The sequence below is a fragment of the Kogia breviceps genome, chromosome 2 (genome assembly GCF_026419965.1).
Source record: "Kogia breviceps isolate mKogBre1 chromosome 2, mKogBre1 haplotype 1, whole genome shotgun sequence".
Classification (NCBI taxonomy): Eukaryota; Metazoa; Chordata; class Mammalia; order Artiodactyla; family Physeteridae; genus Kogia; species Kogia breviceps.
In genome coordinates this window covers 60,793,746-60,806,358 of record NC_081311.1, presented here as the reverse complement: position 1 = coordinate 60,806,358, position 12,613 = coordinate 60,793,746, and the positions used below count along the sequence as shown (strand labels likewise).

Here is a 12,613-nt window from a genome sequence, read left to right as displayed (position 1 = left end):
TTTTCTATTTGGGGTCTTCATGTTTGCTTTATAGATTTGTGCAAGTTGTTCATCTGATACAAATAATAACTTTTATCATTTATATAGATGTTATTATTTTTTCTAAAATATTGGAAACAGTTTATAGACACTCCCTCATTACCACCAAGCTAGAATGGTCCCTTTCAACTCTAGTTCCTACAATTATGTCACACATTAAATATGGACATAGAACTTTAAGTCACTGGCTTGACTTACCCTGGATTGTCCAATTTAAAAAATGCATTGCAAGTCCTACCTTAAAGTAATCATTCTTTTTCAGACTTTCAAGGAAGCCAGCCCAGAGCGGTGAGGTAGTCACAAGAGATTTCTTGGTGTCAGAAAAATGTGGGCTACATTTGGAGCATAAGATCTCAAATCCATGAGCCTAGATGGAAAAGACAGAATTTTTATTATTAGGTTAATTTCTTTCCATTTAACCACACTCAAGAACTAAGTGATTGGACACATGGGTATGTGGACATTTATAACACTTTCTGAATTTTAGGAAAAAAAAAAATCTGACTTAATTTCCAAGTTTCTTAATCTCTACAGATTATGAAAAATTATAAAGGGGAAGCAAATAATACAAAACAAAGATTCTTATTCTCCTCAAAGAGATTTCTTTTCTCACTAATTAAAAAACTAGAAATTTAAACTTATTTCTTGTTTGCTTAAAAAAGGCTTGCAAGGCAGAAATAGAGACACAGATGTAGAGAACAAACATATGGACACCAAGGGGGGAAAGTGGGGGGCGGGGGTTAAGAGGGCGGTGGTGGTGGGATGAATTGGGAGATTGGGATTGACATGTATACACTAATATGTACAAAATAGGTAACTAATAAGAACCTGCTGTATAAAAATAAAATAAAATTCACAAAGCAAAAAGGTTTCTTGTCTAACAGAATTATAAATGAATTAAACATAGTCTCAGGCATAGTACTTCATTTTAAGAGTCCTTTGGCTAAAAAATATAATAAATGCACATGGCAAAATAATTCTAATAGGGGGCTTCCCTGATCACTCTAGAGAAAATTACTGTCACCAATTCCTTACATATCCTTTCAGAAGTAATCTATGCACTCAAGCAGATATGTGTGTCTGCATATGCACATCCTCCTACTCCAACCCTTTTATCACTAAATGGCAACATACACACTGCTCTGAACCTTGCTTTTCACTTAGTGATATACCTTGGAGATCATTTCATATGAGCATATATAAATTTATCCAACCCACTTCATGGACACACCATAATTTATCCAACTACTCCTCTACTAACAGACATTTAGGTAGTTTACAATCTTCTGCTACTATAAACAATGCTTTCATGAGTATCCTCGTACATCTTTGTGCACAAGTAAAATATATGGAGGATAGATTTCTGGAAGTGAAAATGCTGAGCAGAAGGGTTTGTGCATTTTAAATGTTATGGAAAGTGACAAACTGTTGTAAGAGACTGATTCATCTTATAATCCTATCAATAATGTTTGAGGGTACCTCTTTATGTATTTTTACAAACCCAGTATATATTATCAAACTTATGGATACTTGCCAATCAAATGGTGAAAAATACTATTTTGTAGCTTTAAACTGCATTTCTTTTATTATGAGCAAGTGTCAACATTTTTCAAAAAAATCATTTGTATTTCCTTTTCTGTGGACTGTTAATGGTTTCTGATCATTTTTTGATTGATTAGTACTATTTTTTTATATTGAATTGTGGGAATGCTATATATTAGATAAATCAACTTTTGTCATTTACTAGTTTTTTTACTCTTTGTCATTTAAACTGCAAATATAGGGCTTCCCTGGTGGTGCAGTGGTTAAGAATCTGCCTGCCAATGCAGGGGACAAGGGTTCAAGCCCTGGTCTGGGAAGATCCCACATGTCACAGAGTAATTAAACCCATGCGCCATGACTACTAAGCCTGGCTCTAGAGCCTGCGAGCCACAATTACTGAAGCCTGAGCACCTAGAGCCCGTGCTCCACCACAAGAGAAGCCACCACGATGAGAAGCCCGTGCACCACAACAAGGAGCAGCCCCTGCTCGCCACAACTACAGAAGGCCCGCACACAGCAACGAAGACCCAACGCAGCCAAAAATAAAATAAATTTAAATAAATAAATAAATAGCAAATATATTTTACACTTTCACCAGGTTTACTGTCCTTTGACTATATTTATGTTTTTTTCATACAGAAATGCTTAATTTTTATATTATCGAATTTATCAATCTTTTCTTTCACAGTTTCTAGTTTCAAGTCATGCTTAGAAAGGCCTTTCCTACTCAGATTTTCAAAAGTTTTCCTATGTTTTCTTTCAAATTTTATGGTTTTGTTTTTTTCATTTAAATATTTGGTCCAACTGGAATTTATTTTGGCACAGGTGTGAGGTAATCAACTTTAATTTTTCAGATGGCTTCACAGTTTTATCATCACTTACTGAATAATCCACTTTTCCTTCTTATTTGAAATGTCACATTTTTACTACATTCTCACATTAATAGGGTATATATCTAGATATCTAAACTCTGTCATTATTCTCTTAAGAGCCCTTTGACATAAAGGAAGAAAATAAAATTTTCTGGTTTAACATTACCAACTTCATGCCCAATTCGTGGGCTCGGTATTGGGGATGAGATGGAGGAGGCAGCTTGTATCCACTCCGCAGGTCTGGCACAAACCTTTGTTGCACCAGCTGTGCATACAGACATTTAGTGAAAGTGACCTGGACATTGGGGCACAAAATATGTGAGTCTTTTCCTGAAATTAAAAATTTGAATATCATTTCATAGTTAATAATAACTTCATAGTAACTTCATTTATGAGCTTCATATTCATATAAATGCAAAGAAGATCCAACCTATTTACTGCCTACATTTTTCAGTAACAGCTTTACAGAGATGTAATTCATATACCCATAAAATTTACCTTCACTTGTCTATATTTAGTTATCACTAAGGTAATTCAAATCATTAGTTACATTACACAGCAATTTTGGTGGGTGGATGATATAGAATAATTCTTAATTCTCTGGAAGAAATGAAATGTTTTATTGTTAAGAGGACATAACTACTCAAATAGGGAAAATATGGTCAGAAATAGCTAGGAAACATTGAGATATAATATAAGGAGTCAGGTCTCTTACAGTCTTCCTCCCCTGGATGGGGGAAAAGAAAAAAATTAAAAATGTATATTAACTTGCTATGAGGAAACAGAATATTTCCAATTATTTCTAGTGATCAATTAAATAATGTTCAATTTTATTTCCAGTGAGAGAAACTAAATGACCAAGAGAACTAGCTTACCGAAGTCATTATTCGTGTTTCAGGCAAGAATGTCTTGAATATACGACAGGCTCGCAGGTCAATGGGGTCCCGCAGGTAAAATGCCTGGACTCCTGCAGCCACCAATCTGGGGCGCTGCTTTAGCACTGCTACAATGCCAGCTGGAAGGAAGCAGTGTGCTTGATGAAGGGAGGCTTTAATTTTTTCTGGGTATCTGTGACAGGTAACATAATTATTTTTATTTTATGATATGTAAACATCTAGGACTCTTATACCATTTACTTCCCCCTTAACATTTTATCTTGTCTTGGTTCATCAAGAGTGAGATGGAAAAAGTGACGAGAGGTGAAGATAAAGATACTGTAGGGAATTCCAGTGGTTAGGATTTGGCACTTCCACTGCCAGCGGCCCAGGATCAATCCCTAGTCATGGAACTAAGATCCTGCAAGCCGTGCACCCCAAAAAATTAATTAACTTAAAAAAAGGATACTGTATATACTAAAGACTACAGTAAGGAAGAGAGACAGAAAAAGTGGGAAGAAATGGTAAATAAAGAAAAGGGATTAAGGTGGTCCAATAAAAAATAAAATCAGAATTTATTCTCCTAAAAAATGGTACAAAGTGTACTGAAGCGAAGCTAAAAGAGACGTTTAATACTGTAAAGACCTGAATGGTGCTAAACATTTACCAGGTACTCAAATTTGAATGGCTGAATTAGTATGTTATTAAACTAAGGTATTCTCTTCTGAATAGAGCCTAAGCTGCTCCACCTAGGTCAAAGAATCCCATATATACACCCAGAACCACAGAAAAAGCCTGAACACAATTGTGCTCACTTAGATTTTCATTTCTAAAGGTCTGAAAATTTCTATCTATGGATCTACATAATACTTAGCCATAATGTCTAAGGTAAGTAAATGCAAAAATATTGGGCCTATGACACTTTTAAATGGAAATTAAAAGATACATCTGTTTCTTGATTTTAAAACACGTAAGTTTAATTTGTTGGTCAATTTCACGAAGGATGAAGACAGCATGAAAATTAGCATTAATCTAGGTGAAAGAAATTCCAGATTCAACAGAAGAGTTGAGCGACATGAAATCAAAAGGCTCCTTGACTAGCAATGAAAGTGTTATTTTTCTTACCCTCTGATGCGTCTATTCACAGCAGCTCGTATAGATTCTGAAGTCAAAATTTTTTCTGGGTATGTTGAGATTATATTCAATGCTTGTGAGATTGTCTGGAGTGTGGTGGGTAACCAGGATACTGCTCCAGGTTTCTTTGGTGCAGGAATAATGCACAACTCCCCATGATGGAAAAACACCTGAAAAATGATGTTTTAATTTTCATACCAGGCAGTGACAAACTCTCGGTGCATATGAAAATGTTGCAACATGATTTCACCTCTGTAGATTTTCCAAACTTGGATATACTTACCCTATTGGCACTATTATCAGGATCCAACCATTTAGGGAGAAAGTCAGCAGCTTCTATTAACAAGAATTCACTGTCATTGTCTTCAATCCTAATGCAAAAGAAGTTTTAACTTTATATTCAAAAAAGCACATATTTGCTAATAATCAAACAGATTTGTTCTAATACATTTTCTCCTTCATCTTAGTAAATATATGAGCATGTACCATGTGTAGATTTCTATAATTAAGCAAAATGTTTAAGATGCCATTAAGCACTGAAGGAGATTCTTAAGATTGTAAGGAGGAATTCCTTAGATGAGGGTGATAAGGAGAGAAAAGTAAGTACATAAATAAATAACAATAGAAAAAAATATGGAAAATATATAAAGTACTATGGGGTTTCAAAAGAAAAAAAAATCACTTATAGCCAAGATTAGGAAAACCTTTATGGAGGAGGTATTACTGGACTTTGAAAGATAATTTTGTTTTGCCTCATTTGCATCACTTTTTAAAAATTAAAATTTCTGAACAGGTAATACAGTCACATAGTTAAAACTTTTAAAAAATACATAAAAAGTTATACAATGAAAAGGTCTCCTTCCTGCTTTTGTATCTATATGCCCAACCCCTCCACCATTGTTATTTTTTGTTTATCCTTCTAGAGTTTGCTTATGTGTAATCCAGCCAATAGGAATATAAATTCTTTCTTCTCTTGTCGCACAAAAGGTAGCATATTATATATACTGTTCTAGATTTTTTTCACTTTTAATGGGTGGAGATACAATATACGGAGAAAAGGAGAGATGTTCTTGGGAGAGGGAAGAGCATAAGCAAAACCATGGAGGTAGCAATTTAAGGTAGATATTTGAAGAATGACAATGAGTAAAGAACAAGACTAGAAAAGCACAGTTATATCATTTTGTGAAGAGTTTTAAATGTTGGCAGAATCAATGAGAATGAGTTTAATTTTATAGACAAAATGAATGAAAGGTTTTAGAGTAGCGTAGTAAAATGGTTCAAGCTCTACTTTAGGAATATTAATCTGGCAGAGACATAGAGGAAAAACTTCTTCCTTTTTTTAATTTTTAAAAAAACCCGACAAGACAGTAGATGCCTATTCAAGAGCTTTAGAGGCCTACTGTGTAGGTATGAACCATCATTACATGTATAAAACTCAGAGTCAGCACATGAAAGGTATTGCCCACTTCTTATTATCCTAGTAAAGACAGAAACTACTATTTTTGTGTCTGTTCATTTAAAATTCTATCATTCGTTAAGAAATTATTGCTATGTATTTGAAGGTATGGTAACAGTAGTGTTTGTTATCTCTAGATTTACATCCTGAAGTATTTAAAAATCAAATGGCATAATACTGGAGATCTGTTTTAAAATAATCTTGCTATATGATGGGGGAGTGGGGAAGGAAGTAAATGAAATAAGAATCACCAGGAGTTGATAATTACTGAAGCTGGGTGATGGGTACGTGAAGGTACCCATCTCTCTACTTTATGTATGCCTGAAATTTTGATATAATAACAAGTTTCCAAAATTGTTGTTGTTTTTTTCTTTTTGTTCTGCTGGGGAAAAGACTGGGTGGATAGAAGACCAGAATTTGGGGGCTGATGAGGAAAACTAGGACATATGTTAAGTGGGTGAAGCGCCCTCTGCTGGCAAAACTTGGGAATTAAAGAGAATTATCCATTCCTATTTTAAAAAGTGAATTAGAATGCACTATCATCTACTTTGCTTCCTATCCATAAAATTGCGCACTGATTTCTCTTTAAATTTCTTCTGTATATGATTTCTCATAAAATGTAGCTATAGTCTAATAGAGGAAGACATAGTAAAGAAATCTGTGAAATATATATATCTATAGATGAATTTCTTTTTTTAAAGACACAAGAAATTTGATGGTGATTACTTTGGGGAAGTCAGAGCAGTACACCCTTTTGTATTGTTTGAATTTTATTTACCATGTGTATTTGTTCTTTCATAACAAGAAGAAAAAGAGAAAATCTAAAATAAGCAGGTTTTGTTTGAAATTTTTTTGAAGTTGAACTCTCAAATGATTCTTTAATTCTTCTTCAAGAAAAGGAAGTCACAAGAGAAAAGGAAGAAAATATAGAAGTCACATTTAAAATCTACATCCCAAGTTTGTACAATTTCCACCAGACTACAGAAAAAAATACTACTAAATGGATAAAAATGTAGTCATTTTCAATAATAGAATTCCTTTAGAATTATTAATAAAGCTATAATACCTTGCTACTAACTCTGGAAACTCCTTTGTAATTTGCTTTATTATATAAACAATAAACCATTCATCCTCAATGTTATCTCCAAACTTTGTCATGCCAAATATATGAGCAGGAACACCTCCTAAAAACAAGAGAAAAGCAATCATATAACCAAATAAACATACCAGTGCAAATAAAAGTACAAGTAATCATTCAATTAAACAAACATTTATTGACTGGCTATGCTCCAGGTACAATACTGGGAGCTGGGGTTGTAATCCTGAACAAGATACAAGAAGCTTATTCTTTATGGAGCTTAGGGTCTAGACAACAGGAGATAGACAACCAAGCATCACAAAACAAGATGATGAACAGAGGTATACACTGAGGGCTATGTGAGCATAAAGTATGTGACATCTGAGCTACACTCATCTGGAGGAATGACCAGAAGTAGGCTTTCCAGAAAGAGAGAACATGTGCATGTGCAAAAACACAGAGGCATGACAGACAAAAGCGTGCTCTGGGAAGATCAGCAGAAATTTTCAAACAAGTGCATTATCCAAAAATATTTAGAACTTAAACAAGACACTCAGACAGCCAATGGGTCAAAGAAGAAATTACAAGGGAAATTAGACAATATCTTGAAACAAATGAAAACAAAAACACAACATGCCACACAGATGGGATGCAGTGAAAGCAGTGCTAAGAGGAAGTTTATAGTTATAAAAGATCTCAAATCAACAACCTAACTTTATATCTTAAGAAACTAGAAAAAAAAGAACAAACTAAACTCAAAGCTAAAGGAAGGAAATAATGAAGATTAGGGCAGAGATCAATGAAATAGAGAATAGAAAAACAATATTTAAAAAATCAATTAAACAGAGTTGGTTTGTTTAAAAGATCAACAAAATTGTCAAAACATTAGTTAGATTAACTAAGAAAAAAGAGAAAAGACTCAAATAACTAAAATCGGAAATGAAAGAGGGGATATTACAACCTATGCCACAGAAATAAAGAGGACTATAAGATAACACTATGAACAATTGTACATCAGCAAATTGGATAACTTAGAAGAAATGCATAAATTCCTGGAAACACAAATTATCAAGACTGGATTGTGCAGAAATAGAAAATCTGAACAGATCTATAACTAGAAAGGAAATTGAATTAGTAATCAGAAAATTCTGCACAAAGAAAAGCCCAGGACTAGATGACTTCACTGGAGAACTCTACCAAACATTTAAAGAAGAATTAACATCAATCCTCCTCAAACTCTTACCAAAAAACTGAAGAGGAGGAAACATTCCCAAACTCATTTTATGAGGCCAGCATTACCCTAATACTAAAGTCAGACAAAAACAATACAAGAAAACTACAGACCAATAGCCCTGATGAGTAATGACGCAGAAATCCTCAACAAAACACTAGCAAACTGAATTCAACAACACATTAAAAGGACTGTACACCATGACCCAGTGGGATTTATTCCTGGAATGCAAGGATGATTTGACACAAGAAAACCAACCAATGTAATATACCATATTAACAGAATGAAGGTCAAACAAGTGTACTGTGGAGTGTCTCAAGAGCTACCATGGCAAAAAGAAACCCCAAACAGGTGGGAAGAACTGCCAAACCAACTCTTCTCCTTATTCCAGATCTCCCAAGTTTCATCAAGTATAGAAGCTCCAGTTAGGGTGTCTATTTTTATCTACCTTACATATTAAACTTCAATTTGAATTTCATCCAGAAGTAATGAGGAACTGCTGAAGGATGTTAGGCAGGAGAGTGACATGATCAAATTTGTGTTTTACAAAGGTAACTGGCAACAGTGTCAGGAACTGCAGACACTGGAACCAGAGAGGTTAGTTAGGTGGCTACTGTAGTCTTCCAGATGAAGAGATCAAGGGGGCCTAGACTGTAGCCAAACAGATGTAGAGAGGGGTCATATTTTAGGAGTAATCACACTAGGATTTAGTGCCTGACTAAACATGGGGAAGTGAGGAGTTGAGGATGATTCTGAATTACTAACAAGCTTGATAACTAGGTGCCTAGCAATCCCATTAAGCAAGACAAGAAAACACTGTGTAAAAATGATTTTCTAGAAAAACGGTAGGGAATTGGTTTTGGCTCTGCTAATGGGACAGTGTTCTTGCCAATAAATATCACGTGTTTCAGTGAATAGGTGTTTAATAAAATTAACGTTTTGCATTTGGCAACTGCTAGCCAAAAGGAAACAGATAAGCACTAAATTGAGAGCCAGAATGATGGTATCACAAGATGCCACTCTCCTGATCTGAAATAAGACCCCACAGAAGTCACTGCGTGAGTAGAGCCTTGGTCACCTATCTATGATCCATTTTAGTAAAGTTATAAGAAATGACAGGACAAAGTACCATATTTGGCCAGAGGTCAGATCTCAAGCACTGACAATACAGGGAAGCAGTGAAGGAACCTCAAAATGCTTCCGAGTGGCAAATAATGGTCATTTAGCTCAATTATTTCTCTTTATAAACCAAGCAGAGCCACTCTTAGATCCTTACCAAAACAACTATGTGAAAGGCAGCCTAATAAACATACTATCAAGACTGAGGAATACAGAGTAACAGCTAAAAGAACTATGGTTAAGGAAGCCAGGTGCCTGAACCTGTTTAGTATAGGTACCTAGATACATTATGGCATAGTAATTAAAGTTCAAAAGAAGAGCCATGGCTTAATAATGTTGAATATATATTAGTTCCTAAGATAATGACTATTAGAAAGCATTCATCAACATGAATTTAAAAAAAAATTTTTTTTAAGTTTAAGGGCTTAACTTAATAGAGGCAAACACCATAAAAAGTTCAGGATATAAATCTCCTGACAGGGTTTCCCTGGTGGCGCAGTGATTAAGAATCCACCTTCCAGACACGGGTTCAATTCCTGGTCTGGGAAGATCCCACATGCCGTAGAGCAACTAAGCCCGTGAGCCACAACTACTGAGCTTGCACTCTAGAGCCCACAAGCCACAACTACTGAGCCCCCATGCCACAACTATCAAAGCCCACGCACCTAGAGCCCATGCTCCTTAACGAGAAGCCACCGCAATGAGAAGCCCACGTACCACAACGAACAGTAGCCCCCCCTCATCGCAACTAGAGAAAGCCCGCACACGGCAACAAAGACGCAACACAGCCAAAAATAAATTAATTAATTTTAAAAAAATCTCCTAACACTGAAGGAACTGTGGACTATCATACATCACTGTTGTCAGAATGACATCAAAAGTCACACATATCAAAGCAAAATAAGCAAAAGAGCCTTACCTTTCCCAGGTTTATATTTGAGATTGAAAGGCTGATTCTGCCAGATATAAGGGACCAGCATAGGTGCAAACTGGGTCATTATCTTCTCAATGTACTTTTGAAGAATCTCTCTGTGTTCTTCTGGGTCCCTTGGTTCATCTGGTATCAGGAACAGGTGGTATTCTACAGTGTCTTCCACTGTAGCAAACTTCATATTTTCCTCCATTCTTCTTTGAAAGCTACATTTAAAATTTCAGTAATATAAACTATAGAATAATGTAGAAGTAATATCCCATTCCCTAAGCTATGCTAGGCAATTCCATTAACGTTGTTTCCCAAAATTCACTTATCCACATACCATCATCATGATTTTTGCCTTGACCACATACCAACTATAACATTTATTTTACATGCTTTTAATGACATTGTTATACTTAATGATTACATTAAAGGAACGTTTGATATAATACAATAAATGGAAATCCAGTACCACATTCCCATATTAACTAATAAGTATGTAAGAATAAAATAAAAACTGTTTGCCCTTGCACTAGCAGTGGTGTGTATAACACACTTTTGGAAACACTGCAATAACATCTTTTGAAACATTATCACAAGTCCCAGTTCTGCCAGTTGTCCCAGTTGTGTTATTCTGGGCATTTCACTTTCTTCCTGGGGCTTTTTCCTTAATTGTAGAATGAGACTGTTACTGTATCATCTCTATAATCCGTCCCTCATTTAAATTTCTATTATTTAAATTGTCTGAAAAGCAATCTCCCTTACTCTGCAGAATTAAATCTCTCCCGTTGTATGGCATAGAGGAATTCAAAACTACAAAACATTCATGCCCTATCATTTCACCCCCAAATAATCTGCCCATGGCTCTTGATCCTACAACTATCTATTCTAAATTTTCCCCGTTCTCAGGTCTCAAAGGGTATAGCTCTGGTATATTAAGAGGTGGTAAATAGCTATTTTCTAAGGGTTCCCCTTACAAACAAAAGTACTAGCTCACTATTGCTTCCAGGTGAGGCTTGGTAAAGAAAGGCACTGTTTTGGATTATCCACTTTACAGCTGCAATTCGATTTTTAGACTTGTTTTTCTAACGGACTAGTAAAACGAGGTCGAGAGGAACGTGCATCTTCCATCCAGACACTCATTCGCTACTTTCTGTCCAAATCATCATTTGGCCTTTTAACCCAGGTAGACAGATGCTAACTACCCACCCAAGGACTAGAAGGGGCTTTGAGATCACTCAGGCTAACTCCACACTGTACATATGAGAAAACCGGGAGCACAGCAAGAGAAGCAACCAAGCAGCAGAGGCCTGACTTGGAGTCTAGGGCTTTTTACTCAGACTAGGCGCTCTCCTTCATCCAACAAAATGAAGCCAATTCCGCTTACGGTTCTAGGGCCTGGGCCTCTCCGGCAAGTCTCTGCTGTGGCACCTTTCCTCAGCCGCCTCTCCTACCACGTGAGCTGGCTGGGAGCTGCCAGTAGCAGCCAAAGCCTGGCTCAGACTGGGTCCACACGCTCGTCTGGGACCAGAAGCCAGCAGAAACTCTGAAAGTCAGAAACCGGCTCAGCCTCGGAACCCCGAGCGTCGTCCCTGTGGCGCGTCGGCGGGAGCATTAGATGGGTGCCTGTGTGCCTTCGTCACTTCCGGCTCCACGGGGAAGCAAGGAGGGCGGAAGACTAGGGAGGTGGGGATCCTGGGGGTGTGACGGCCCGGAGTCTAAGAGACTGGGCGTGACGGGGCCGGAAAGTGGCGGGAGGGGGCCGAACCGGAGCCGGCGGGAGGGCCAGGCCAGAGGCCCCCAACCTGGCTTGCCCGCCCCGGCCGCGGCTGAGGAGGAAGAGGAGGATGATCTCCAGATACACTCGGAAGGCGGTGCCACAGAACTTGGAGCTGTGAGTGGACTGCTCAGCCACCCCAGCCCGGCCCAGGCCGAGGCGGGCCGCAGGCGCTCTGGGGACCCTCCCTGACCAGTCCCTTGCTCCTTCTTCCTTTCCCAGGGCGAGGGAAAGAAAATTTTCTTCGGAATTCTCTTCTCCCAGCCTTGCCGGACGTTGCCCCTTCTACCTCCATCTCCAGCTAAGGGCGTGTTACCTGTGCTGTCCCAGGACTTGGCCCTCTTGGGTTGCACTTCTTGAGCTCGGGGACTGGGTTTCCTAAGGCATTTTGTAGTTTCCGCAGTGCTTCGTGCCCCAGTGTCAATGACCATTGACAACTCGTGAAGCTGTTAATAGCTGAGTGCTACAATGAAGTTGAATACGTCTAGTGCCAAGCACAGTGCAAAGCTGCTTACATGCATTAGCTCACTTAATCCTGTCAATAAGGAGACCAGATAGGAACTACATTTTTGCA

The 12,613-nt window shown here is 37.4% G+C and overlaps 2 protein-coding genes across 3 annotated transcripts in view; one reads left to right on the top strand and one right to left on the bottom strand.

Moving 5' to 3' along the window:
* The window catches only part of ECD (ecdysoneless cell cycle regulator), a 28,172-nt gene extending 16,255 nt beyond the window's left edge, over nt 1-11,917 (bottom strand). Inside the window, exons 1-8 of the mRNA XM_059054205.2 lie at nt 11,650-11,917; nt 10,266-10,483; nt 6,985-7,102; nt 4,746-4,833; nt 4,454-4,632; nt 3,329-3,521; nt 2,620-2,748; nt 278-406 (exon numbers count right to left, since the gene is read on the bottom strand). Coding sequence (XP_058910188.1) covers nt 278-406; nt 2,620-2,748; nt 3,329-3,521; nt 4,454-4,632; nt 4,746-4,833; nt 6,985-7,102; nt 10,266-10,470 — 1,041 coding nt within the window. The 5' untranslated portion in view covers nt 10,471-10,483; nt 11,650-11,917. The remainder of the gene's footprint in view (nt 1-277; nt 407-2,619; nt 2,749-3,328; nt 3,522-4,453; nt 4,633-4,745; nt 4,834-6,984; nt 7,103-10,265; nt 10,484-11,649) is intronic.
* An 8-nt stretch (nt 11,918-11,925) lies between these two features.
* The window catches only part of FAM149B1 (family with sequence similarity 149 member B1), a 52,983-nt gene continuing 52,295 nt past the window's right edge, over nt 11,926-12,613 (top strand). For both annotated transcript variants that reach the window (XM_059054206.2, XM_059054208.2), the window contains exon 1: nt 11,926-12,156. In XM_059054206.2, the coding sequence (XP_058910189.1) occupies nt 12,110-12,156 (47 nt within the window). In that variant the 5' untranslated portion in view covers nt 11,926-12,109. The remainder of the gene's footprint in view (nt 12,157-12,613) is intronic.